The sequence below is a fragment of the Leucoraja erinacea genome, chromosome 6, assembly GCF_028641065.1.
Source record: "Leucoraja erinacea ecotype New England chromosome 6, Leri_hhj_1, whole genome shotgun sequence".
NCBI classification, from domain to species: domain Eukaryota; kingdom Metazoa; phylum Chordata; class Chondrichthyes; order Rajiformes; family Rajidae; genus Leucoraja; species Leucoraja erinaceus.
The window spans coordinates 67,458,760-67,485,660 of NC_073382.1; the positions used below are offsets into that span (position 1 = coordinate 67,458,760).

At 43.3% G+C, this 26,901-nt stretch overlaps 1 protein-coding gene across 1 annotated transcript in view; it reads right to left on the reverse strand.

Moving 5' to 3' along the window:
- Positions 1 to 1,373: 1,373 nt before the first annotated feature.
- Positions 1,374 to 26,901, reverse strand: part of slc36a4 (solute carrier family 36 member 4) — a 411,562-nt gene continuing 386,034 nt past the window's right edge. The window contains exon 11 of the mRNA XM_055637281.1: positions 1,374 to 1,838. Coding sequence (XP_055493256.1) covers positions 1,729 to 1,838 — 110 coding nt within the window. The 3' untranslated portion in view covers positions 1,374 to 1,728. The remainder of the gene's footprint in view (positions 1,839 to 26,901) is intronic.

Here is a 26,901-nt window from a genome sequence, read left to right on the forward strand (position 1 = left end):
GCTGACACATTTCCATCAATACGAACTGACTGTGGTCTGTGAATGAGGAAGTTGAGGATCCAATTGCAGAGGGATGCGCAGAGACTCAGATCTGAGAGTTTGGTAACCAGCTTGGAGGGGATGATGGTATTAAATGCCGAGCTGTAGTCAATGAATAATAGCCTGACATGAATTTTTGTTGTCCACGTGCTCCAGAGCGGAGTGCATAGCCAGTGAGACCGTTGATCTGTTATGGCGGTAAGCGAACTGCAGTGGGTCGAGGTTCTTGTCGAGGTAGGAGTTGATTTGCGCCATAATCAACCTCTCAAAGCACTTCATCACCACAGACGTTAGTGCCACTGGTCAATAGTCATTGAGGCACGTCACCTTGCTCTTCTTGATGCCCTTTTAAAGCAGGTGGGAACCTCCTGTTCTCTTAGCCAATCTTCCATATTCTACTCTCTGTAAACTTGAGGACATCCAAATATAATGCTGCGACCCAACTCCACAAACATTTCTTTGTCCCACCTACCTGGACTATGTGACCTACTCCAGCTTGTGGTTAAACAATTTCTCAATATTAAAATTTCCATCTCTGTTTTAAGTCTTATCCCTCCCTAACCTCTTCGCAATCACCTTAGGTACCATAACTCAACAAAATATTAGCACACAACTAATGCCGGCCTGTTTCTCTTTCTATAATATAAGAGCCACAGTTGACTGGCCTTAGCGCTCCATAGCTCTGCTCTGAAATGCCTCCCTTAAATCTTTCCACTTTTTTTCTTATAAGATCCTATAAAAAACACCTTTTTGACCAAGTGCTTGTACATGCGTAGCAATATTCAACAGTTAGAGCACTGTATGCCCTTTTGGACATTATGATCTTCAGATGAAAGTCATCAAATCCATTCAGCATGAGTTCAACAGATTGAGACTAATAATGAGAAATTGCAGATTGTATGGAGATTTGATAAACCATGATTACTTATGCTGGACCTTACATCAGAGATTATTTATTCGGGTTTTTACCGCAAGATGGAGGGAAAAGTTATTCTGATTGTCGTATCAGTAATGAAGAGTCATCAATTTTAAAATGTTACCGCAAAATAAAAATAAACAGATATTACTTTTGCAGAGTTGCTGGAGTGTAGAATATATTGCCATGAGAAATAATCCAGGTAATTACTTTTTCATCAGTAAAGAAAGAATGGTTAAATATTTGAATGAAAGAAGAACACAATTTATCTGGAGAGCACTTTAAGTTGATTTATTTTAAACTGTTAAAATGCCAGGCAGACACCAGAGTCTCTTTGCTGCTGCAAATCTGTGTGGTTCAATAACAGTCGGAGGCAATCAATTATTTTTTTTCTTTCATTCTTTTGTTTAATGCTACCGTGCTGTTAATCCTGGTACTATAATTGTAAAATAGGATGGCATTATCAAAGGCATCATTAATCACAATTCAGTCTTCGATGACTCTCAGAATTAAGGCTCCTATTACACTTAACCTGGTGCTTTGTTGCCACAAATGATCTGATTTGGTTAATGATCACGATACGTTGGGTTAGGTTGTGTGGAATAGCCCAGAGCTGAGCTCATGTAGGTATTTTATGAGCCCAACTCTACTAAATAATGTTGGATGGGAGGACAGAGCTTTACGTTTCCATTCATTCCAATTTATCCTGCTAAAAACTTGCCTCATTCAGTAATTCCATAGGCCTGGTTGCATCTGTTCTTCTGCCTGGTGGCTCAGTTGACATGACAGAATAGGTGAGAAATCGACAAGAAAGGCAAATGTTGGATTGACAACGGCCAATTTGCTGGTCGTGTTTGGATGATCAAGAATAGTTGTCCTCTACCTGCAAAACAATGGTCAATGGTTTAGTTATTGTCACATGCACCAGGTACAGTGAAATACATTTTTGCATACAGCTCAACAAGACTATTCCTGTACATAAGCACAATCATAGCCAGTATGCACCGAACAGCCCACCGAGTCCATATGCAAGAGGCGCCTTTTTACAGTCCCAGCTATTGCCGGCCACAAAGGCCTCCATATCGGTCTTCCCACGAACCAATGTCCCTCTTCATGCTTGGGAAAGAAAAGTGTTTGAGAGCCATGCAATGTCGTAATATCACCTGAAGATTTAGTTGCTGATTCCAGAGGATGGCTACCCAGTTATAAAACTTAAATGTTTGCAACTTTGAATGTTGTTTCATAGAGATGAACATCACTACTATGGGAAAAATATGTTTGACGCAATCTTTTAAAGAACTTAATTTATTTTTCCCTCTTCTTTGGCCATTGCATTCAGTTATATCCGTCACATTTTTATGATGAACAACACTGTAAAATAAAACTGATTGAAGAAAATAAAATCTGATTTTTGTCCCAGTCTTTCATTATTTCATTATTTTCATTATTTATAAAACACAGGAAACAGGGAAGTTCTGACAATCTTTTCCTTGTCTTCTGTAGCCAGTCTGTCTGCAGTGACTGCTCTTTCCACATGTGCTGTAGGTACTACTCAGAATCTGAACTATTCAAGTGGAATCAAGTTATTCCATCATAGTGTTCTTCCCTGTACCATTTCCCTGGCACTGATTGTATGCCAGCTATTCCTCTGGACATGGATCAATATTGTAGATCTGTGTGTGGCATGGGCACCTCACGATAATTAACTTCAGAACCTTGAAATTCCTTTGCACAACTCTCAAAAAGTGCAGTGTAGTTTAAGGTAATAGAATCACACTACACAGAAACAAACCATGTGGCCCACAAAGTCAGCAATGATTTTGTTATTTACACTAATTCCATTTTTTTCTCCAAATGATTTTACCACTCACCTGCTGATTAGGAGCAATTTACAGCAGCAAATAAACAAACTTAACTGGCACGACTTTGGGATGAAGAGAAGACCAGAGAAACCAGAAGAAACTTACATGATTGCAATGAAAATGAGCAAACTCCAACAGAGAATACCTTTGTCAGGAGTGATCCCTGGTCGCTGCAGCTGTTAACATACAGTTCCACTAGCTGTGCCTCTGAACCACTTTAGAATCATCTTAACCTGGAGTAGAGCGATTAGCCTGGAGTAGAACAGTGCCCATGAGGAATTTCATCTACTTACTCTTTGGCAAGGTTTTTATTTGTGCATGGCCCAGATTCCCCATGTAAACATTCTTCTAATGAAGTCAGCAATGCAATGCTCAAAATGCATCTCCTTACTGGTTGTGTACCAATAACGTGGTAAGGACATTTCTTGGTGCTTTATGGTTTTTAATACCGTATTTCCGGGGGTGGGGAGGGGAGAGAGCTCCTTTCACAGTGTTTGGGGAGTCTACCCTGGGTAAAGTTATGGGGAGGGCAGGAGCATTGTGAAGGAAGGTATCAGGACCAGTAACCCACTTGCAACGCTCCGGGCACGGAGCCACCGCTTGCGGCCGGGGAGTGAATTAGCTCGGGTGGCTGTGAGTGACCGCTGGGACCGGCCAGCCCCTTCCGCCAGTCCCCGCACACCTCTGGCAGTGCTCCCTGTCTGAAAACCTCTCCTACCACTCGCCGGCCTCACTCATGTCTGCCGCTTCCCGCAAATCCTTAAATTCCAACAGCGCACTCCAGGCACCCGTGCTGCTTCCCTCCCCGGATGTGGCGGCCAGTTCTGCTGTCCGTGCCCGGAGCGCTGCGGCAGCGGTGAGTGAGTTACTGACATGATCTCCGACCCCTTCCTTCTCAACACTCCTGCTCTCACCGCATCTTTAACCCCTGGCACAGACTCCCCACACGCTGTGAAATTAACTCTCCCTCCAATTGGTCCCTTGAACAAGTATTGTCATTCAATAAGATGACAACTGATTCAACGTCCCGGTGTGCTCCCATTTTACCCACTATCTCTCCACCTGCCTTCATCCTCCATTTCCCACCCATTCAGTAGTTAAAAAATTAAGGAGATTTAGAAGCCTTGGGAAAATTGAACTGTTACTTATTTTTATTTTTTACGGAGAGAACAATCTGCGCATGCGCGGTTTAAGATTTTTTTTTAAAAAGCCGACTGACTGCCTACTCACGGTAATTACTCACGGCACGCGCCTGGATAAGTTTCACCAAGACAGATCTCACTGAAATCTTAGATCACTTGTAATCTAAGATACACCACCATGCATGTGACTGGACCGCTTATATCCTAAAGGGTCAAGGTTATTGCTATTCTCAACTTCTTAGCCTCAGGATAAATCTGGCAAGCTGTTGTAGATATTTGCCACATCAGAGTGTCTGCTGCTCATTGTTATATTAGGAAGATCACCCAAGCTTGGTAGTTATGGAGAGATAACGTCTCACGCCCATGCTTTAGAGAATGGGCACAGGGATTTGCTAAAATAGAAAGCATTTACCAAGTGCGAGTATTGTTGGATTTTATTCATGTAGTATCCTTCCTTGATAACCTTCTGCCAGGAGTGTATTCACTGGAGTTTAGAAGGATGAGGTGGGGCGGGTCTTATAGAAACATATAAAATTATAAAAGGACTGGACAAGCTAGATGCAGGAAAAATTTTCCCAATGTTGGGCGAGTCCAGAACCAGGGGCCACAGTCTTAGAATAAAGGGGAGGCCATTTAACACTGAGGTGAGAAAATACTCTTTCACCCAGAAAGTTGTGAATTTGTGGAATTCCCTGCAACAGGGGCATTGGAGGCAAAATCACTGGATGTATTTAAGAGAGAGTTAGATAGAGCTCTAGGGGCTCGTGGAATCAAGGGATATGGGGAGAAGGCAGGCACGGGTTGTTGAGTGGGGACGACCAGCCATGATCGCAATGAATGGCGGTGCTGGCTCAAAGGGCCGAATGGCCTCCTCCTGCACCTATTTTCTATGTTTCTATGTTTCTATGTAACCCCTGGACATTTCTGTGGTCCTCCTGAACAAGGGACATGACTCCAGTGGGTACAGTTCTTCATCAGCTTGAACACACCGTCTCACTCAATGGTGCGGAAAAGGGAAGGCAAGTGAGTAAAGGAACAGTGAATGGGTGCTTGGCAGGTCACCAATCAGTGACTGATTATGACAGCTTGATCTTCTTCCAGCCTGATGGTCACATCTGCAGGTGCAGCACATGTTCTGACTTACTAACCTATGACCTTTATTTTTCAATAACGGTAAGGCAAGGAACAAACTATGCAGCAAATTAGGAACCCTTAAAGGGTCACTTTTGGGATGTTATTTTTGTCAGGATTCCCTTGCAACCTCCATGTTAATTAATAGATGCTCCTTTTTGTGCTCCAGCAGTAGTGATAAATGGCTGTTTTTTTTGTAATAGATGTTGAGATCTGTGGGAGAAGCCTGATTATGGCCGGTTTCTCAATTGACCATTCCACAGCATTTCTGAACACTGTACAGTTTAAACCTTCTCCAATTTCCCCTCCTTTTCTTCAACCAATTCCCCTACTCCTTCAGCCTGTGTGGCATCCATGGGGTATTTACTTCTAAGCAAAGTCCATTTTCCAAAGAATGGATCGACTGAGTTTAACTATATAACTAAAATTAAGATCTTGACCACTTTCTGACTTAGTGTTTCGTGATTTCTGAAAGAATGCCGCCACTTACGGCCGTCATTTTTGGCCACCTCACTCAAAGTCGCCCTCTGCTGAGTTTGACCAGAGGATTTTTCCGATCAATGAAAAATAAAAGGGTTATTAATATTTTAATAATGTTGACATTCTCTCCGCTGCCCCTGCCGGTGGGAGGGGGGAGGGACTATAAAACCCGGAAGTGTTGTGCCTCAGACAGTCTCTGCAAGATGGGGGAAGTGAGAGGCTCACGTCTCTCAGTCTGAGCTGTGAATAACACTGAACATATGTCTACTAAACTGTGAGTGTGGTTTTACTGATCTTGAGTGTCCTTAATGTGGTTTGAAAATGAAAATATGGTTGGTTTGAAGTAAAAGCACTGCAAATGGTTATTTGGGAGATTGGGGTTGAAGTAAAAAGCACGGCAAATGGTTGTTTGGGGTTTTGGGTTGAAGTAAAAGGCACTTCAAATGGTTGTTTGGGTGTTTTGGGTTGAAGTAAAAGGCACTGCAAATGGTCGTTTGGCCTAAGCTTGACAACTTCCTGTTTGCACTGTATATTGATTTTAGATAAAATGCTACCATTTATGGCTGTGATTTTTGGAAACTGCACTTGAATTTGGTGCCCTTGCACCCTGTTTCAAGTGGTATGAAACTGCACTTGAATTTGGTGGCCTTGCACCCTGCTTGAAGTGGTATGAAACTGCACTTGAATTTGGTGACCTTGCACCCTGCTTGAAATGGTAGGAAAATTAATTTGAATTTGGTGGTCTTGCACACCGCTTGAAATGGAATTTTAAGGAATAGCCGTGAGTTAACTGCCAGCCCACCAGCCGTGAGTGAGCTGCCACCACATCAGGCTTGAGGGACTGAGCTGCCACCCCAAGAATTTTTTACTCAATGCCCTGGTTGCTAGTTAATTATTTACAAAAATCACTGGCAGCAGTTTATTTTGAGCAACTATTTAAAAAGTACTGGAAAATGTAATTGTCCCCCTCCCCCCCCCCCCCCCCCCCCCCCACCCCCCAGGCCACCAATATTTGAATTGGTGGAGAGGTGGAATATTGTGTCGGGGGACCAGCCCTCCCGTGTGAACATGGGACCCAATGGGTCCCACTTAGTCTAGTATTAACTTGAATTTAGAAGGATAACAGGATATGTTATAGAAACATATACAATTCTTAAGGGATTGGACAGACTGGATGCAGGAAAAATGTTCCTGATGTTGGGGGAGTCCAGAACCAGGGGTCACAGTTTAAGAATATGGGGTAGGCTATTTAGGATTAGGATGAGGAAAAACGTTTTCATCCAGAGTGTTGTGAATCTGTGGAATTCTCTGTCACAGAAGGCAGTGGAGGCCAATTCACTGGATGTTTTCAAGAAAGAGTTACATATACTGTAGATCTTAGGGCTAAATGGATCAAGGAATATGGGGAAAATGTAGGAGCGGGGTACCGATTTAGGATGATCAGCCATTATCATGTTGAATGGTGCTGGCTCGAATGGCCGAATGGCCTACTCCTGCACGTATTTTCTATGTTTCTAAGTTTCTAAGCACCAACTCATTGCTCAGCAGGCAATTGCAGCAGCAACTGAGAACTCTGCGCAAACCAGAGAGAAAACCGCTACAGCCATTTCTTTAAATAATAATGTATAGGTTTCGCCAATCTTTCTGGCGACTCCCTCCTCCGCTCTCTGATATGACGACAGGACAAAACACACCATCCATTTAGTTCATCAAAAGTGGGCAAAATTCTGCAACTATCCTGTGCTATTCTCTTTTCACCTCTGAGCAATATGAATGTTGTGATGATTCAATGCGGGTTAGTTCCAATACTGCCGAGTGTGTTGAAATGTCAATGCAATCATGAAAAGATGCTACTCAAAGAATTAAGAACCTATAAGAGTCTAAATGTTTAAATGTATTATTGTGTCCATTCCCTCCGAAACATTTTTAAGCACTTTTTGCAAATTTTTAAATAGTTGCTCCAAATAATCTGCTGCCAGTGATTTTTGTAAATAATTAACTAGCAAGCAGGGCACTGAGTAAAAAAAAACATCCTGTAAAACATTTACACCACCCAAGAGGTTGATGTGGTATCTTTAGTTATGTCACAAAGATATGCACATGTTCACATCACATAATTATTCGGACTTGCTAGCGAGCTCAGATTTTTCTTTCATTCAAGGTAGGATCGTGAAAATTGACATTTTCTAGACATATTTTGGACATAAAATTCAAAACAACACAGAAATACAGCAGCATGAAAAATGTATTGGCATGCAGAAGGATGAGTACAAATTCTGATTTTAAATGTTTACAGATTCTGCCTGAGGACATTTTTTATTGTTGCATTTCAACTACTTTTAAAAATGTTTAAGATACTAAAATATATATTTTAGTTAGAAAACTCAATGAAAGAATCATGCAGTATATATGTTATACTTCGTGGAAATCAAAAAATGTAAAGTTAGCTGCCCTGTTTATCACTTACAATTATTTTAGGTTTTGTGAGAAAGAGGAAAAGTTCAGTGGTTTCATTCAATAGGATTGAAGGATCTGCTGTTGGTGAGAATATTCAACATCTATGCAGACAGCAATTCACTTCAGTGGTTTTGCAGCTGTTAATTTGCATTTATTCAGCTTAATTGAAATTTAGTTTAATAAATTAAACACGAGTTATTATAAACTAGGTAGACAAAAATGCTGGGGAAACCAAACCATCCCCTCTCCTGGCACATTCCGTTGCAACTGCAGGAAATGCTACACTTGTTGCTTTACCTTGCCCCTTGACTCCATTCAAGGACCCAAGCAGTCTATCCAGGTGCAGCAGAGGTTCACCTGCATCTCCTCCAACCTCATCAATTGCATCCGCTGCTATAGGTGTTAGCTGCTCTACATCGGTGAGACCAAGTGTAGGCTTGGCGATTGCTTCGTCCCAACACCTCCGCTCGGTTTGCATTAACCAACCTGATCTCCCGGTGACTCAGCACTTCAACTCCCCCTCCCATTCCAAATCCGACCTTTCTGTCCTGGGCCTCCTCCATGGCCAGAGTGAGGACCACCGTAAATTGGAGGAGCAGCATCTCATATTTCGCTTGGGCAGTTTACACCCCAGCGGTATGAACATTGACTTCTCTCATTTCAGGTAGTCCTTGCTTTCTCCTCCCCTTCTCAGCTCTCCCTCAGCCCACTGTCTCCGCCTCTTCCTTTCTTCTTCCCTCCCCCCCCCCCCCCCCCCCCCACTCCCTCACATCAGTCTGAAGAAGGGCCTCGAAGCGAAATGTTGCCTATTTCCTTCGCTCCATAGATGCTGCCTCACCCACAGAGTTTCTCCAGCATTTTTGTCTACCTTCGATTTTCCAGCATCTGCAGTTCCTTCTTAAACATATTATAAACTAGGTGATCATTTTTTAAACTCTCTGGCATTTTCAATTTGCGACGGTAAATTTTTTTACAGCATAAACGTAGGAAACATTAAAATCTGTTTTCATCAACGTGCACCAAATCTGATTGTTTTTCATTGTTGGTGGACTAGTAACAAAATAATTTTCTTCCAATCGTTTCATCAAAATCCTCTGACCCACACGTACTTTGCACGTCACGTCGATGTGGTAATGTCACATTTCGACATGTAGTTTAATGCAGATTATTTAAAAACAGAAAAGGCTTGAGATAATTTCAGTGGCCACAACAAGCTGATGATGACTACTTTGTCTTCTGTAAAAAGATTCAATGGGTAATCCCTGGATTCAAGTAAAGTTTGCATGACGATATTGTGATATCCTCAATCACTTTTTAAACTTTCAGCAATTCTAGTACTGTATGTTAAGTCCAACATTGTGAAACCTAGAACTAATGTTGGCACCTGTTAATTAATGAATTCAGGACTTAACCATATAACCATATAACAATTACAGCACGGAAACAGGCCATCTCGACCCTTCTAGTCCGTGCCGAACACGTATTCTCCCCTAGTCCCATACACCTGCATTCAGACCATATCCCTCCATACCTTTCCCGTCCGAACTTGTTGCTTTAAAATTCATACCTATAAGTTTTGTCAAGGTACTCTCAATGAAGGGATGATTATAGTATCTATTCGTGTTATTCATGGCTGACCTCACTGATTCCGGATCAGGTAATCTGCCCAACCGAGTCCTTCACTGTCCACCGTGCTGACAGAACAGAAGCATCTGGGAAATCCAAGGGTGGAGGAGTCTGCTTCATGACCAATAACAACTGGCGCAACCCTGGAAATATCAAGATGCTTTCCCGTTCCTGCTCGCCGGATCTGGAACACCTGACAATCTCATGCCGCCCATTCTACCTTCCCCGGGAGTTCGGCTCAGTGATCGTCACAGCCGTCTACATTCCACCGCAGGCGGACACCGACGTGGCACTTTCGGCCCTACACGGTGCTATGTCGACATCAAAACAAGTACCCGGAAGCGGCTATGGTGGTGGCTGGAGATTTTAATAAATCAAATCTCAAGAAGGTCATGCCGAACTTCTACCAACACATCACGTGTGCCACCAGGGGGGAGAGAACTTTGGACTACTGCTACACACCGTTCAGGAAAGGCTACAAGGCCGTTTCACTCCCTCCCCTAGGAATATCTGACCACGCTGCTATTTTCCTGTTGCCGGAGTATAAACAGAGGATAGTTCGGGAAGCGGTAGAGACGAGGGACGTAAAGCGGTGGTCCGACCAGTCAGAGGCCATGCTGCAAGATGCACTGAGTGATGTCGACTGGAATATGTTCGAAGCAAGTTCCAGTGACGTCAGTGAGTTCGCGGAAGCAGTCACGGACTTCATCGCAACAATAACCGACAACATCGTCCCCACGGTAAGGGTAAGCACCTTTCCGAACCAAAAACCCTGGGTAGACAGGTCTGTTCGTGTGGCCTTGAATGCTCGTACCGCTGCCTACAACTCGGGCTTGGCATCAGGAAACATGGACGTCTACAAGGCAGAGTCCTACCGAATGCGAAGGGCGGTGAAGGACGCAAAGAGAAGGTACAGGGACAAGATGGAGTTACAGATGGAGCAGCAGGACACCAGAAGCCTGTGGCAGGGTCTACGGATTGTAACCAACTACCGAAGCACCGCTCCCTCATCCGCATGTGCCGGCACCTCCCTAGCTGACGACCTGAACTCCTTTTACGCTCGTTTCGAGAGGGGCAACACCACTCCAAGTCTGCCGACTATCGACAATACCGCCAGCGGGCTGGCTACAGAAGCTGAAGGGAGGAATATGCACACATTCTCGCTGTCCGAGCACGACGTGAGGAGGGCACTGACACGGGTGAACACAAGAAAAGCTGCAGGCCCCGATGGCATCTCGGGGCGAGTACTCAGGTCCTGTGCTACGCAGCTAGCTCCAGTGCTCACAACATTATTCAACCTCTCCCTGGACAAGTCCGTGGTCCCTGCCTGCTTCAAAAAATCCATCATTGTACCGGTACCAAAAAATGCCTCCCCAGCCTGTCTGAATGACTACAGTCCGGTGGCCCTTACCTCGGTAGTCATGAAATGCTTTGAGAGGCTGGTGAAGGAACACATCTGCGCCTTCCTCCCTCGGAGCATCGACCCGTTGCAGTTCGCATACCGTCCGAACAGGTCCACGGACGATGCGGTCTCCCAGGTCTTGCACACCGCTCTCTCCCATCTGGACAGCCAGAAGGGGGGCTACGTGAGGATGCTGTTCATAGACTACAGTTCAGCCTTCAACACGATAGTCCCCACCAGACTGGCCGGGAAGCTACTGGAATTGGGGCTCAACACCTCCTTGTGTGCCTGGGTCCTGGACTTTCTCACCGCCAGGCCCCAGGTAGTCAAGATGGGAGGGAATACATCGAAGTCCCTCACCCTGAGCACAGGATCGCCCCAGGGTTGCGTCCTCAGCCCCCTATTGTACTCCCTGTACACACATGACTGTGTGGCTAGGTTCAGCTCCAATTCAATAATTAAGTTTGCTGATGACACTGTGGTGGTGGGCCTGATCTCAGACAATGATGAGAAGGCCTACCGGGAGGAGGTGGCTGATCTAGCACTCTGGTGCCAGGAGAACAGCCTCCTCTTGAACATCAAAAAAACTAAGGAGCTGATCATGGACTTTAGGAGGGCACATCATCCGAGGACGTACACTCCATTGAGTATAAATGGGGATCCTGTGGATAGGGTGAACTGTTTTAAATATCTGGGAGTCCACATCTCTGAGGATATGACATGGTCATCACACGCCTCAGCACTGGTGAGTAAGCAAGGCAGCGCCTTTACCACCTCAGGCAATTGAGGAAATTCAGAGTGTCTCCGAGGATCCTCCAGTGCTTCTACGCAGCGGCGGTGGAAAGCATCTTGTCCGGGAACATTACCATCTGGTTCGGGAATTGCTCTGCCAAGGACAAGAAGGCTCTGCAGAGAGTAGTGCGTTCAGCCGAACGCACTATGGGAACTTCACTCACCCCCCTGCAGGAACTATACAACAGGAGGTGCAACTCCAGAGCAAACAAAATCATGAGAGACCTCTTCCACCCCTGCAACGGACTGTTCCAGCCGCTACGGTCAGGCAAACGCCTCCGTTGCCATGCAGTGAGAACGGAGAGGTTGAGAAGGAGTTTCTTCCCAGAGGCAATTCGGACTGTAAACGCCTTTCTCACCAGGGACTAACTGTACAGAACGTTTTTCCTTCTATTATTTATTATGTAAAATAATATGTGTGTTATGATTGTGTTTATAATTTGTTTGGTTGTTTTGTTGTTCCGCGAGCATTGCCACTTTCATTTCACTGCACATCTCGTATGTGTATGTGACAAATAAACTTGACTTGACTTGTTAAGTGGTTCATATAGTAACATTTGCAATATTCTCCCCTTAACTCTTTCTCTAAAATAAATTGTACAAAAACTCTTACTTTGAAATAAAACAACTTTAATAGTTGTCTATATTGTTTCTAATACTTGCTATTGTTTTTCAATTTACCAAAAGGTTTACAACTAGATGTTTTTAACCCTTATTTCATTGAAGGAAGCGAATAAATATTCTAATTTCAGGTCCAGGTTAATGAACACAGCGGGATGCAAGGAACTGCAGATGCTGGTTTACTGAAAAAAACACAAAATGTTGGAGTAACTCAACTCAGAATATCATGTTCACTTCTGGGCACTATGTTATAGGAAAGATATTGTCAAGCTTGAAAGGGTTCACAAAAAAAATGACGATGTTGCCAGGACTAGAGAGTGTGAGCTATAGGGAGAGGTTGAGTAGGCTTGGTCTCCATTCCATGGAGTGCAGGAGGATGAGGTGTGATCTCATAGAGGTGTATAAAATCATGAGAGGAATAGATGGGATGTGTACAGAGTCTCTTGCCCAAGGTAGGTGAATCAAGGACCAGTGGACGTAGGTTCAAGGTGAAGGGGAAAGGATTTAATAGGAATCTGAGAGGTAACTTTTTCACACAAAGGGCAGTGGGTGTATGGAACAAGCTGCCAGAGGAGGTCGTTGAGGCTGGAACTATCCCATCGTTTAAGAAATTGAATTCTCCCAATTTTGCTAGCCCTTGCTGTCTCCTCCCCTTCCTTAACTCTCGAGCTGTCTCCTCCCATCCCCCCGCCCTCGGGCTCCTCCTCCTCCCTTTTTCCTTCCTTCTCCCCCCCACCCCCCATCAGTCTGAAGAAGGGTTTCGGCCCGAAACGTCGCCTATTTCCTTCGCTCCATAGATGTTGCTGCACCCGCTGAGTTTCTCCAGCATTTTTGTGTACCATGGATAGGACCATTTTGGTGGGATATAGACCAAGTGCAGGCAAGTGGGACCAGTGTAGATGGGACATGGTTGGTCGGTGTGGGCAAGTTGGGCCGAAGGACCTGTTTCCACACTGTATCACTATGACTCGAAAACAGATCAGGCAGCATATCTGGTCAACTTGGAAAGGTGATGTTTCGGGTTGAGAATCATTTTTTCAGACAATGCGACTAATTGGGTGAAATGTGTTCATTTCATTGCAAGGAGTATTATTGCAAAGCAAAAGAACATGGATTAGTACACAGAACTATGAGGGCCATTAAATAGAGGGGCAAAACTGGCAGCTCAACGTTCTACAATTTCAATACTTCAGATGTGATAAAGAGGGCTGTAAAAGAGGTTGGGGAGTTGCATCACTAATCAGGGAGAATATCATAGCTAGAGATACCAGCCACTACAAAAGTTGGAATCTTGAGCAAGACATTGTGCTGGAGGAACTCTATGGGTCAGGCATCATCTGATCTGGAGGGTTCAGCCACTGCCCCGCCAACTATTTATCCCCTTTACTGTCCTCTGCCTCCGAGACTGTATATTGATCTTTGGGGATATAGTGGAAGCTAATAACACTGCTACATTCAGCCTTTCTGATATTGGATGAATTTCCAGGTAGAATTAATTTTATGAAGCAGGAAATTAAGGAAATAATATATTCCCAACCACAGCATTTTGCAAGGATACCTTGATTGTCTCAGAACTTAAACATAAAAGTTTAAAAAGTAAACAACAGAAATGAGAAAATGGTTGAAGACTAAATTTAGTTTAGTTTTTGTTTAGTTTAGAGATACAGTGCGGAAACAGGTCCTTTGACCCACGAGTCCGCACCGACCAGCGATTCCTGCACATTAACACAAGCCTACACACACTAGGGACCATTTACACGTATACCAAGTACACCAAGCCAATTAACCTGCAAACCTGTAAGTCTTTGGAGTGTGGGAGGAAACCAAAGACCTCGGAAAAAACCCACGCAGTCACGGGAAGAACATTCAAAATCCGTACAGATGAGAACCCGCAGTCAGGGTCTCCAGTGCTGTAAGGCGACAACTCTACTGCAGCGCCACCGTGCCGCCCACTTAAAACTGAGATATTTTCATTAAAAAGTGTTCAGAAGTTTCAGCAATTTGAAAGTTACATTTTGCAAGTTACATTTTGCATTAACTGAAATATTTTTAAATTGATTAATTTGTTATGTTTTCCCGTGAGCCGTGTGATGCTCCCGTGGCAGTGTTATGCAGAATTTCAAGATACAGCCCAAGCAACAACAAAGGAATGCCGACGCCTCACCTCACCGTCGCGGAGCTGGCCGAGTCCAGAGCGGGTGGAGCGGTGGTGGAGCGCTGCTGCTGCTGCTGCCCGACCTCCGGAGATTCGGAGGCTGCAACTGCGGGTCTGGCGGACGGCGGCACCGGGAGCCCGCGGGTCCCTGGAGGGAGACCGCTTTTCAGGGCTCCTGCAACGGCGACTTCTCCCACCCGAGTTGCGGGGTCGAAGAGCTCCTGGAGCGAGGCCTTACATCATCGCCCCGCGCAGCTTGGAATGGCCGCGGGACTCTGCGAGCGCACGCCGGGGGCTCTAACAGCAAGACCCGGTGTGCGACCTTGCACCACCCGGCGTGGCTTTAATGGCCGTGGGACAATCACCATCGCCAGCTGGGGGGGGGACTTAGACTTTGACTGACATGGGGTGGGGGGGGGTGGGGGGGGGGGGGGGGGGGGGGGGGGGGGGGGAGAGTGCAGTGGACAGATGTTTTTTTGGGCCTTCCACCACAGCGATGTGATGGATGTTTATGTAAATTATGTTGTGTCTTGGGTCTATTTGTTTGTAATGTATGGCTGCAGAAACGGCATTTCGTTTGGACCTCAAGGGGTCCAAATGACAAATAAATTGAATTTAAAAAAAAAAATAATTGAATGATTAGTCTCTAAATCACTACTTTATCTGAAATTGGCATTTACAGGTCTTGAATAAATACATTACCAAAGATTGGTGTTTAACGGCTACACACTGCCTCTCAGAAACATCATCTGAAAATATGGTGCCAGTTTCCACATGTGCCCTGATTTACTAATACTTATTTTGCCCCTTCCATTGTCACTAATTATCAGGCAGCTTGTATGAAATGTTTCCAGCTACATATTTTGAAAGACAGAAGCTCTGATCTTCAGGTCTTTCCACACATGTTAATACTAGCTACAAAATAATTTCCTCTGGCTGAAACCCAACAAATGCATTTGCAATATTGATATCAATATTTGACCCTGTTAACCTACTGCACACATTTCCATTCCTTCACTAGCACCTTCCCTTTCTACCTCTTCAAAAGATCCAGGTTCCACCTCAACTTACTGTAGGTGCCAAATCTCTCATCCAAGTACCAGTTACAACTACAGTGCATTCCAAGCTACCCTACCACATTATACCTCCTGTGTGCCTGAGATCATCCAAAAGGCTACTTTCTATAACTGAATCATGTCTTATTCACTTTCACTCAGGTTGGTCTACATTGGCTCCCTTGGTTAAACAAAAGCATAATTTTAAATGGCTGTTTTTGGACCCCTAATAATATTCTCCTCAGCAGAACAGGCAGCATCTCTGGATTGAAGGAATGGGTGACGTTTCAGGTCGAGACCGTTCTTCAGACTGAGAGACAGAGGAGAGGGAGACACAGAGATTAGGAAGTGTAAGGTGTGAAAATGAAACATCAAAGGGGATGTAGAATAGATCATTGTTAGCGAGGAGAAGCATACAGAGACAAAATTTAATCAAGCGGGCAGTCAGACAGGTCAGAAAACTAGGAAGGGGGAGGGATGGAGAGAGAGGGAATGCAAACAAGCGATAGCTTCACTTTCAACACCATAATCCTAACCAAACACATCTCCAATTTCTTGGACCTAAGAATCAGCAACCCCTTCTGCAACTCTGATCCATAGACCACAATCAGTATGGATGGGTGGCAAATATTATTCTCAACACTGGTGGCCCACAAGGTTGCATTCACAATCCTTAACTATAATCCTTATTCACTCACAATTATTCAACCAAATTCCTCTCTAACTCCATTTACAGGTACAGAAATAACACCACACTAGTAGGCCAGATCTCAAACAATGCAGAGATGGAATCCAGGAAGGAGGTGGGGGACACTGTAGCATGATGTCAAGGCACCATCCTCTTCCTCAATATCAGCAAAACAACAAAACTAGTTATTGACCTCAGGAACAAAATGGTGTATATGCCCCAAGCAGCATCAATGGTGCTGAAGTGGAGATATTCAAATTTATTGGTGTTAATATAACTAACAATTTGCACTGGACCAACCATATTGAACCCACGACCAGAAAACTTCACCAATGTCTCTACTTCCTCAGAAAACTAAGGAAGTTCGGCATGTTCCAACGACTCTTACCAACGTCTACAGATGTTTCGCAGAGAGCAAGTTATCAGGATCAAGCACAGTTCAGACAATTCTGACCCAAAACACATTAAATTGACCACTTTGGGCTACCAAATTGAAGGATGTTTCCTCACTTCTGAGACTCCTAGAAATGTACTTTGTGACAAACCATCTGTCTTTAATATAGCCTGCTGACACGCTTTTATTTACCACACATTGCTTTCTGGTTATGCCTTATGTTCATGTTCAACATACTGAATTTCTGATTCTTTCAAATCCTATCTTAACATATTCTCCCACATTCATACTTCCCATTCTCAGTCCTTCTCAAAAAGGGAGAGGCATAAATGTTTATGGCATATCTCTAATTTAGTTACTAATCATTAGATCTTTATGGACAACACAAAGGTCTTGATTTCATTTGGCAACACTTGTCATTCCAGTATCATTGTTGACAGCAAAGTAAACTGTTTTAAATTTCCATTTATAAATTATCTTCTTAATTCATCACCACTGCCCGTTCTATCTATATATTCAACTACATGTAGAAATATCTAATGGGCTTCTTTGTCGTTAACAACATAAACATCCACCACAGTGACTCCTCCATATTCCTCACTGTGATGGAAGGCGAAAAAAAAGTTCAATCTCTTCTCTTCTTTGTGCTCCCCTCTACGGACGGGGGCCCAAAACACTTCCGTTGACGGGGCCTCAAAATCATCTTGATCCACTCTCGTAGCCGTTGCAGTCATTGTAGCCCTCCTCGGGATCGGGGCGATCAAAGCTCCTAGATCCCAAAAGTGCATCGGGGAGGGGGGGGGGGGGTTTTTTCTTAAAAATCCCGTTTACCGGCTATCAGGCCCCGGATCGGTTTTTTACAATGCTGGTCGAAACTTCTGCGTCATTGGAGCTCCCGAAATTTACGGTCTCTACCCGAGACTCCGAGCTCTCAAAACCCATTAGCATTCAAAACATAAAGCTTATCCGAATAGCTTGCAAGACTGGGAAAGGAACCAACAAGTGTTAAGACAGCAGAATTTGACAGGACGACAAAAATACGATATATGAGCAGAGCAGGGGGCTGAGAGTAAAGAAAGAAACAAGAACATGGTGGCTGATGTAAATACCTGGAGAATATCCATCTTCATTTCAGTTCCAAGATTATTTGATTCAAAATGATTTAAAACCCTCTACACTTAAAAAGTAACTTAAAATAAAAATATTCAAACATAAAATATTCACACCAGGTGGTGCTATAACCAAAACACTTCAATGGGCTTTGTCGTAACATTGCAAAAAGTAGTTTACTAATGGCAAGTCATGACATTGAAGACTTAAAAGTAGTTTCTGCTATCTTTGCACTCAAAATCATAACATGTGATCCACATTTAATAAAGTGCAGTCCTCTTGCAGTCATTGTAGACAACACCCATAGGGATCTTGCCAGAAAGCTAAAATGCTCTTCGTTCATCGACACCAAGAAAAAAAGACATAAACCTAGATCCCAAAAGTTGTAATACATCATGACTATAAATGAAGCATTGGATTAAATATGTTTTTTTTTCAAAAATCAATTTGATTTACACTATTTAATCTTATTACCAAGAACACAGCATGCCATGTTTTTACAATTATGGTTTTAAAGCATTTTATAAAATTAAGGTGGATATTCTGGACCATGAACAGCTGCAGACAAACATAAACAATGCTGAATGGTACCTAATTGATTCTGAGGCACACTTCTCAGGATTAATCTGAGCGCTGTAGTCTAGTTTAGTTTAGAGAAACAGTGCGGAAACCGAACCTTTGGCCCACCTGGTGCGTGCCGACCAGCGATCGATCCCCGCACATTAACACTATCCTATACTTACTAGGGACAATTTTACATTTATACCAGGCCAATTTACCTACAAACCTGTACGCCTTTGGAGTGTGGGAGGAAACCGAAGATCTCGGAGAAAACCCACGCAGGTCATGGGGAAAACCTACAAACTACGTAAAGACAAGTGTTGTAAGGCAGTAGCTCTATTGCTATGTCACTGTGCTGCCTATAGGATGTCCTCACCTAACCCTTCCATTCAATTTATGTGCAATCCAAATTAGGCATGGAAAGGGCAGTCTGGATTTTTTGCCTTATTGCATTTCTGACAAATATTTTTGAGAATCAAATATGATCAATTTTGTGGTACTGAAATACTTTTAATGTTCATCAGTTTCTGAGTGGACTAAATTAAATTTTGCAGAAATAACTTATTCCTGGATATCAGTTTTACTATGGTTTGGAAATACAGCATCGAAACAGGTCCTTCATCCAACCAAGTCCAAGCTGACCATCTAGCTCCCGTTCTCACTGTTTCTATGTCATCCCACTTTCTCATCCACATCTTCGGGATGTGGGAGGTAACCGGAAAACCTAGAGGAAACAAACACAGTTACATGGAGAACGTACAGCGTTTCGGGCCGAAACACTTCTCTGAAGAAGGGTTTCGGCCCGAAACGTCACCTATTTCCTTCGCTCCATAGATGCTGCCTCACCCGCTGAGTTTCTCCAGCATTGTTGTCTACCTTTGTCCATTAAAGGGTCTGTCCCACGAGCATGCGACTCCATGCGGCAAACGCAACCTAACGTGGTCGCTTGAGCCGTAGGGCCTCGCGGGGCCGGTCCCACTTCGATCGCCGGAGCCGTGTGGAGTTGGTCCCAACATCGTGCGGGACTCCGATAAAACATTGTTGACAAAACATTCTGGGATCTCCTGAAGCGATGCTTATTAGATACAACAGTCATTGTTTGGAAAGAAGAGTTAAGTTATGGTTATTTTGGTAAATTTCAGAGGTAAAATGTTTCAACGGTCTTTTATTGTCACATGTACCATTTACTGTACAGTGCTATGTGAATTACTATACAGCCATACAATAAAAAAGCAACAAGACACCCAACTACCTAAAAGTTAACAAAAACATCCACCACAGCGGATACCCTACATTCCTCACTGTGATGGAAGGGAAAAAAGTCCAATCTTCTTCCTCTTTATTCTCACGCAGTCGGGGCAGTCGAACCATCCGTTGTGTCGATCAAAGCTCCCGTGTCGGGGTGATCAAAGCTCCCGTGTCGGGGCAGTCGAAGCTCCTGTGGCTTGGAGTTCCCGAAATCGGTCTCTGACCAGAGACCATGAGCTCCGTGATGTTAAGTCCGCAAAGACCAACGGTTAGAGCTCCGAGGTCGATCCCTGGCAAAGGGATCGCGGGCTCCGCAATGTTAAAGTCGCGTAGGCTCCCCGCGGTGGAGCTCTCAAAAATCAGTCTTCAGCAAAGGCCGCCAACTCCTCGATCTTAGGCCGCAGTGAGGATGGAGATATGATACGCAAAGAAATCACATCTCCGTCGAGGTAAGAGATTAGAAAAAGTTTAAACCCCCCCCCCTCCAAATGCCCATGTACACTGGTCCCATTGTTCACCCTTCCAGAACCTCATAGCTTGAGGCCATCGAACTTGGGCCAGCACCAAACTAGTCAGTCCCCGTCTCTCTCACCCTCTCCCCCTCTCTCCCTCTCCCACTTCCACTTCTTGCATTTTAATGTTCTTGATTATTATTTGACAGGTTAGCAGACAGTAATATCATTGGAGAAGGCAAAAATAATCAATGTTGTAGGCAGTTCCTTGTTAACCAGTGAAGCCAAAGAAACCTGATAAAATGATCTCATTCAGCAATTAACTAAAGTGATGCAGCATCTTAATCTGGTGGCATTAAAAATATTGAAGCTAACACCGTTTCTAAAACTAAATAATGTACTTCCAAATAGCAATTTACACTACATGATTCATGCTCTGATTAGAAAGATTAAACATGCACAATGGGTCTCCCCTAAAGCCAAAACAGTTTGGCAAGAATCTTCTTTATTTCTGGAGGCAGCACAGTGGCGCAGTGGTAGAGTTTTTGCCTTACAGCCACAGAGACCTGTGTTTGATCCTGACTAGGGTTGCTGTCTATATGGAGTTTGTATGTTCTTCCTGTAACTGTGCAGGAGGATATCGAAGTACCCGGAGAAAACCCACGAGGTCACGGGGAGAACGTACAAAATCCATACAGACAGCACCCGTAGTCGGGATCGAACCCAGGGCTCCGCCGCTGTAAGCACTCTGGAGACTTTGCGTCCCACCCAAGGTTTCCGTGCGGTTCCTGGAGGTTGCAGGGGGTTGCAGGTAGTGGAAGCAGGTAGGGAGACTGACAAAAACCTCCGGGAACCGCATGGAAACCTTGGGTGAGGTGCAAAGTCTCCAGAGGTTTCCGTTCAGGTATCCTAAGTGGGACAGGGGCATTAGGCAGCAACTCTACCACTGCCCACGGTGCCACCCTTTTTTCCCCAGTTGTTCCCTTTAAATTATTTTTCTTCATGATCACTTCCAATTGTTCCCTGTCTGCTTCTAATGTGCTGAGATCCTCGCATCTCTTCTCCAACTGGGCCCATCCCTACACCTCTCTCCAAATGTCCTCAGTTCCTTTGCCTCTCTGCTTGGTTCCAACGTAAGATTGCTTCTCGTTGTTATGTTCAGCCTCCCAAGACCCCCCACCCCCACTTTGTTAGCCTCCCCAATCAATCCAATGCAGCAATCTTCTGCTCTGACAGTGTATTCCAGACCTCACTCCCTCACAGCATGAAAGAGAGCAGAGTTTTGCCTCAGTCCATCTTCGTTTCTTTTGCCAATCAACTCTCTATCTGGATATACTTCGGTGTGTAAGACTTTATGACTCCAAATCTCTTCTATTCTTTCTATAAGCCTTTTCCTAAATTGTGGTGAGCAGAACTGGGCACAATACTCAAATTGTAGCTGAAACAATGTTATATAAATGCTTACTACAATTGCTCTTGCAATCTATGCATCACTGCTTTTACACAGTTCTTCTGGACCAGTGCAATTTCTAGGTTATTTTATGTTCTGTGACTTGTGTTCACCAACACTTTTTTAAAATCTTTACTGTGGTGGTATATGAAGAATAATAAGGGATGTTAAGGATCATAAAATAAAGTTAGCATGCAGACATAATGCGGTAGTATTTATTCTAAACCTAGAGGTTACCACCCATAGGGAAGAAGCTCACTTTCAAATATTATTGATCTTTCTATTGTTGAAAATTCCGTCACTGGAGATTTAAGTCAAGTAAGGTTTTTGCAGTTACAGAACAAAATAGTTCTTATTATTAACCATGAAGCCAATAAATATCCAGCAATTTTGAACCTCGTGTTTTTTAGGAATATGAAAGTATTTATTAAAATTGAGTTCAATATTTAAGAGCTGCGACAATGTTGCCATAGCAAAACTAAATATACCCTGAACAAATATCTTGGGGTTACATTTAGTTTGATGGGCAAAATAAATGCAGTGCTTGGTTGTAACGTTCAACTGGACGAACTGCAAAATGGAAATGGCTAACTTGGTGGGATTTATTTAATTACTTGCACATTTTTTCCCATCTTAGTATGTTAAATTCTCTCAGATCTATTCCCAATGGCAGCAGTACGTGGAGCCTGCAGCTGCTATGTCATTGTCACCTTGTCTGCTGAGAGGCATGTTGGTACCTTAAAATATGCTATCTCTGGTAGCCTTTGCAACTGTACTGCAGTTACTATGCAGAGAAGGCAAAATGTAGAATAGGGGACTTTCTGTGCCTGTCCATTGCCCCGCTGCTATCCTTTTCCTGTACATCCATGCTCCCTGCAATTGCACCCTTACATCAATTCCCATAGTCTAAGTAGCACCAACTCCTGCAAGACAGGTTCATATTGCAGGCCAAGGTCAGAGATGTGAACTCTGCAATGAAAAGCTGCTGTTGTCAGTCAGTTATACTGAACTTTCCTGCTGCACAAGCAGATTGGCAATCAATCAGGTGCCCAAATGAGAGTGCAAAAGATAATTATTCCAGCAAGAACACTGTGATTTATATATAGTAATAATATGGTGAAGGCTTTGCTCCTGGTTAGACAATGAAAGAAAAATGCATGTCTTAGGTGGCACATTTTTTGCATCCGTTTTAGCCAGGGATAAGGTACAATAATGAATATCTACAGGTGTTGTGTACACACGCAGGAACAGTGCCATGTGCATTCAGGGAAGTATTTTTCAGAATTGGCTGATCCATTTTCTCAGTAGGTAAAGCTTACAATGGAAATGGGCGCAACATGTTCAAATGTGAGCAATCTGCTTTTGTGCATTTCACACATAAAAATGGGCACAACTAATCAACTTTCAGGCAGTAATCTAAAGAATAAAATTGAACTAGCATTCAGCCTTGTGATTAAACATTACAATTGTGCCTAAGGCTACTTTATATTTTATCTCCATTAGAATAAATTGCGTATTACAGATACTGGTTTATGATGTCAAAGAGCTGCTAAAAATGTCTAATCCTTATAGACTAACCCATCGATCTAAACTGTACAACTGGAATAATGGCAGTCAATGTGTCAGATGCCAGATATATTATTGAAATCATTTCAGACAGTTAATAAAAGAGCCAGATGGAATTGAGCATGGAGAAAACTACATAAAATAATTGGCATAATACTAAAATTCAAGACATGGCTGGCATAGTGTTTAAGAAAGTTGACAGATTAACCAGAAGATTGCTTGGTTTATGCGATTGAGAAAACTACCTTATCATAATTCACTCATCCAGGAATATTGTACACTCTGCCAATCCCACCATCACATCGACATTTCTTAAATTATTCAATTTCTACCAATCCCCACGGCACCCGTTAACTCCTTTATAATGAATGTCTGTGTCTCGCAATTTGCACTCTAATCTCTCTAAATACGCTGGAAATATAGCACCTAACACTGAGGATTTACTTCCTCCCGACAGTTCAGCTCCATTGATTGTGTCCATTCTGTTGCTAAATTATGCTTTGGTCTTTGTATATTTAAGGAATGAGTCTTTAAGAATATTGACTATATTATGCTCAGACTTAGTTATTAGCACTTTTGATATGTTCAGCTTTCTATGATAGTCCTTTTGCTGCTGAGTTATTGTAGGGACTTTAATTTCAATACTTTGCCCAAGCTGCTTTATGTTGATCGCGTTGTTCATCATTTAATTTGTTTGAGCATGATCCTGCATCAATCTTAATACAAACAATTCCAATTCAAATCAAAAACATTAAAGCATTAAAGGATTTTGTATATCATGCATTCTTAATTCTGAAAGAGATTGTATGAGATGTAATATTCATTGCTTATTTTAGATTTTGATTCCCTTCAGGAAGTTTAGTTAAAATATTGAAACCTAACAAAATGCACTGATGATGTAATTTGGTCAGCTAGACACCAGATATGTTTGGTTTTAAATTGTTTGATTTCAAAGTCTAATAATTAATGTTCAACGTTTAAAAGGAATCTGATTATTGAATCGTGCTTTAAAAGAGTGGGTGGGAATTTGACTAGACATTGTAACATTCATTCATAGTGAATGAGAGGCAGACTAGCTAATAGGTTTAACTGTCTCCCAGGATAGAACATGATCACGGAAAAGTCACTCCAAACCCAAATGCTCTCACAAAATCCTCTTCACAACCTTCTGGGAATGAGATCTAAAGTGGGAGAGCTGTGCCACTAACTCTCAAGCAACAGCCTGGGTATACTCACAGAACCATATCTTTCCGAGAATGTGCAAGATTTCTCCATTACAATTCTTAGGTACATCCTGTCCCACTGACACGAGACCCATCAAGGTAGTGGCACCAGGCGATGCAGATGGGATGAATGGGCGGTGGACACTTAAACAGCTAATAAGAGGTTGAAAGAATGTCCCCATGTTCAAGGAAGGTGAGGTCCAGCATGCAAGTGTTAAAGACAAGGCTGATGATTTCAAACCACATTCCTCGGAAGTGCTGAGCACATGATCCCCACCATCGCAGTAACCAGTCTTCAACCAAATTAATTCACTCCACGTGGCACCAAGAACTTACTGAGAGCATTGGGTGCAGCACAGGCTATAAGTGCAACATCCTAGCTGTAATGCTAAAGACCAGAGCTCCACATGACTAGCTATTCCTGTTCAGTTACAACACTGGCACCAATCTGACAATGTGGACAATTGTTCGGAACAGTAAGATGGGCCTGATCATCTTTGCTTCTCCTTTCCATCGTAAGATCTGAAGTGGAGATGTCTGCAAAAAACTGCATAATGGAGACACAAAGGACAGCAGGTTGGACTCTTGAGTAGCACCCAGAGTGCCGGAGTAACTCAATGTATCAGTCAGCATCTCTGGAGAATTTGAATAGGCCAATGGAGTACGGACTGGACACTTCTGTCTGAAGATGGGTCGTGACCCGAAACGTTGCCTATCCATGTCCTCAAAAGATGCTGCCTGACAGGCTGGGTTACTCCATCATATCATGTTCTATGCAATTACTGCATAATGTTCAGTTCCATTCACAATTCAAACAGATGAAGCGGTTCATGCCTGTCTTCAGCAAGACCTAGACAACATTCAGGCGTGGGTAGAAAATGGTAAATAACATTCGCACCATGTAAGCACTATGCAAAGACCAACTCCAAGAAAAGTCCAATTACCCATGCGAGTCAAAGGCATCACCATTGTTGAGTCTGCCACTATCAATATGCAGGGTATCACTATAGACCACAAGTTCAACTGGACCAGCCCATATAAGTACTGAGGTTGCATGATAAGGTCATGTTGATAAACAGCACTCACATTCAGACACCTCAAACCTTTACACCATCGGCAAAGCACATAAGAAATGTGACAGGAAATTCTTCACTTGGCTGGATGCAAAGAGCTTCAACAATTCAAGGTAATTGACATCATCCTGAAGGTTGGCACCATTTGGTACAGTTCGCATTTAAGTCAATCTCTCACAATCTAGGGGCTTTGTAGATTTCTACCCTGTGTAGCAGAATGTCAACTCCCATACCAACAATTGGCCATGAAATCCTCCCACCTGTTGCCTGAGAGAGCATTGGGATATACATCTCTGCCTATTATTCCCCACACCATTAATCTCAGATGCACTATGTGGGAAGACGATGTATTGGCTCAGGACAATAGCCCATCAGGAGCAAAATAAAAGAGACTTTGATGGATATTCACTATTCTGCTCAAGACCTATAGCTGGGTGTGTTGTTCCCTCACATTTATGATGAAAATATTTGACCCAAGAGTGATCTAATGGAGAGGTGAGGTAAACCTGCCATTGCTCACAACATTGACTGGTTGTATCATAGCCTTGTTCGGCAATTCAAACACCCAGGAATGAAGAAGATTGCAAAATGTGATGAACACTGCCCAGCCCATTTGCCAGTCCATCACAGCTACTGAGCTCCCCACCATCAAAGTGATCTATCGGAGTCACTGCCTCAAAAAGACAGCCAACATTATCAATGACCAACACCTGACCACACTCTCATTTCACTCCTGTCATCGGAGAGAAGGTAATAGGAGCCTGAACACTTAACATCCTGATTCAAGAGCAGATTCTTCCGTACAACCATCAGACCATTAAACACTGCAACCTCCAAATAAGCTCCAAATTACATAGACATTTGACTCCCTTGAACTATTCATGACTTGAACATTTACAACAAAAAAACACAAATTACTGTATGAATCTGAAGCTGTTCCAGTTACACATATAATCATGGAGTACAGCGAGCATAGTCACGGCTCTTTGGCTCCTTTGCCCCACACTGGTCCATGTAAGAGCAAAGCCATGTCCCACTTTTCCACCTTTTCCCAGTGGCACTGCAAATTTACATGAATTCATGTTCTGATCCAATTCCATCTTGAAAAAACTGTGAATGAATTTGCCTCTGTCATACTGTCAGGCAATGCATTCTAAAGATTAATCAGTGGCTGCATAAACATGTCCTACTCCCTGTCACATTAATTCTTTGACCAATTACTTTCAGTCTGTATCTTCAGGTTCTCTACTCTTCTAACAATGCTACCCTTCTAACGACGACAACTGTTTCTCTGTATCTACTTAATCTACATCTTTATCATTTTCAACACTTTAATCACATCTCCTTGCAATGGTTTGTGTCTAAAGAGAACTATCGTTTCCCAGTAACCAAATGCATTCACGTTTGCTAGTTGTTACAATATTAATATTCTATGGAACCACAGCAATAAATCTCTTC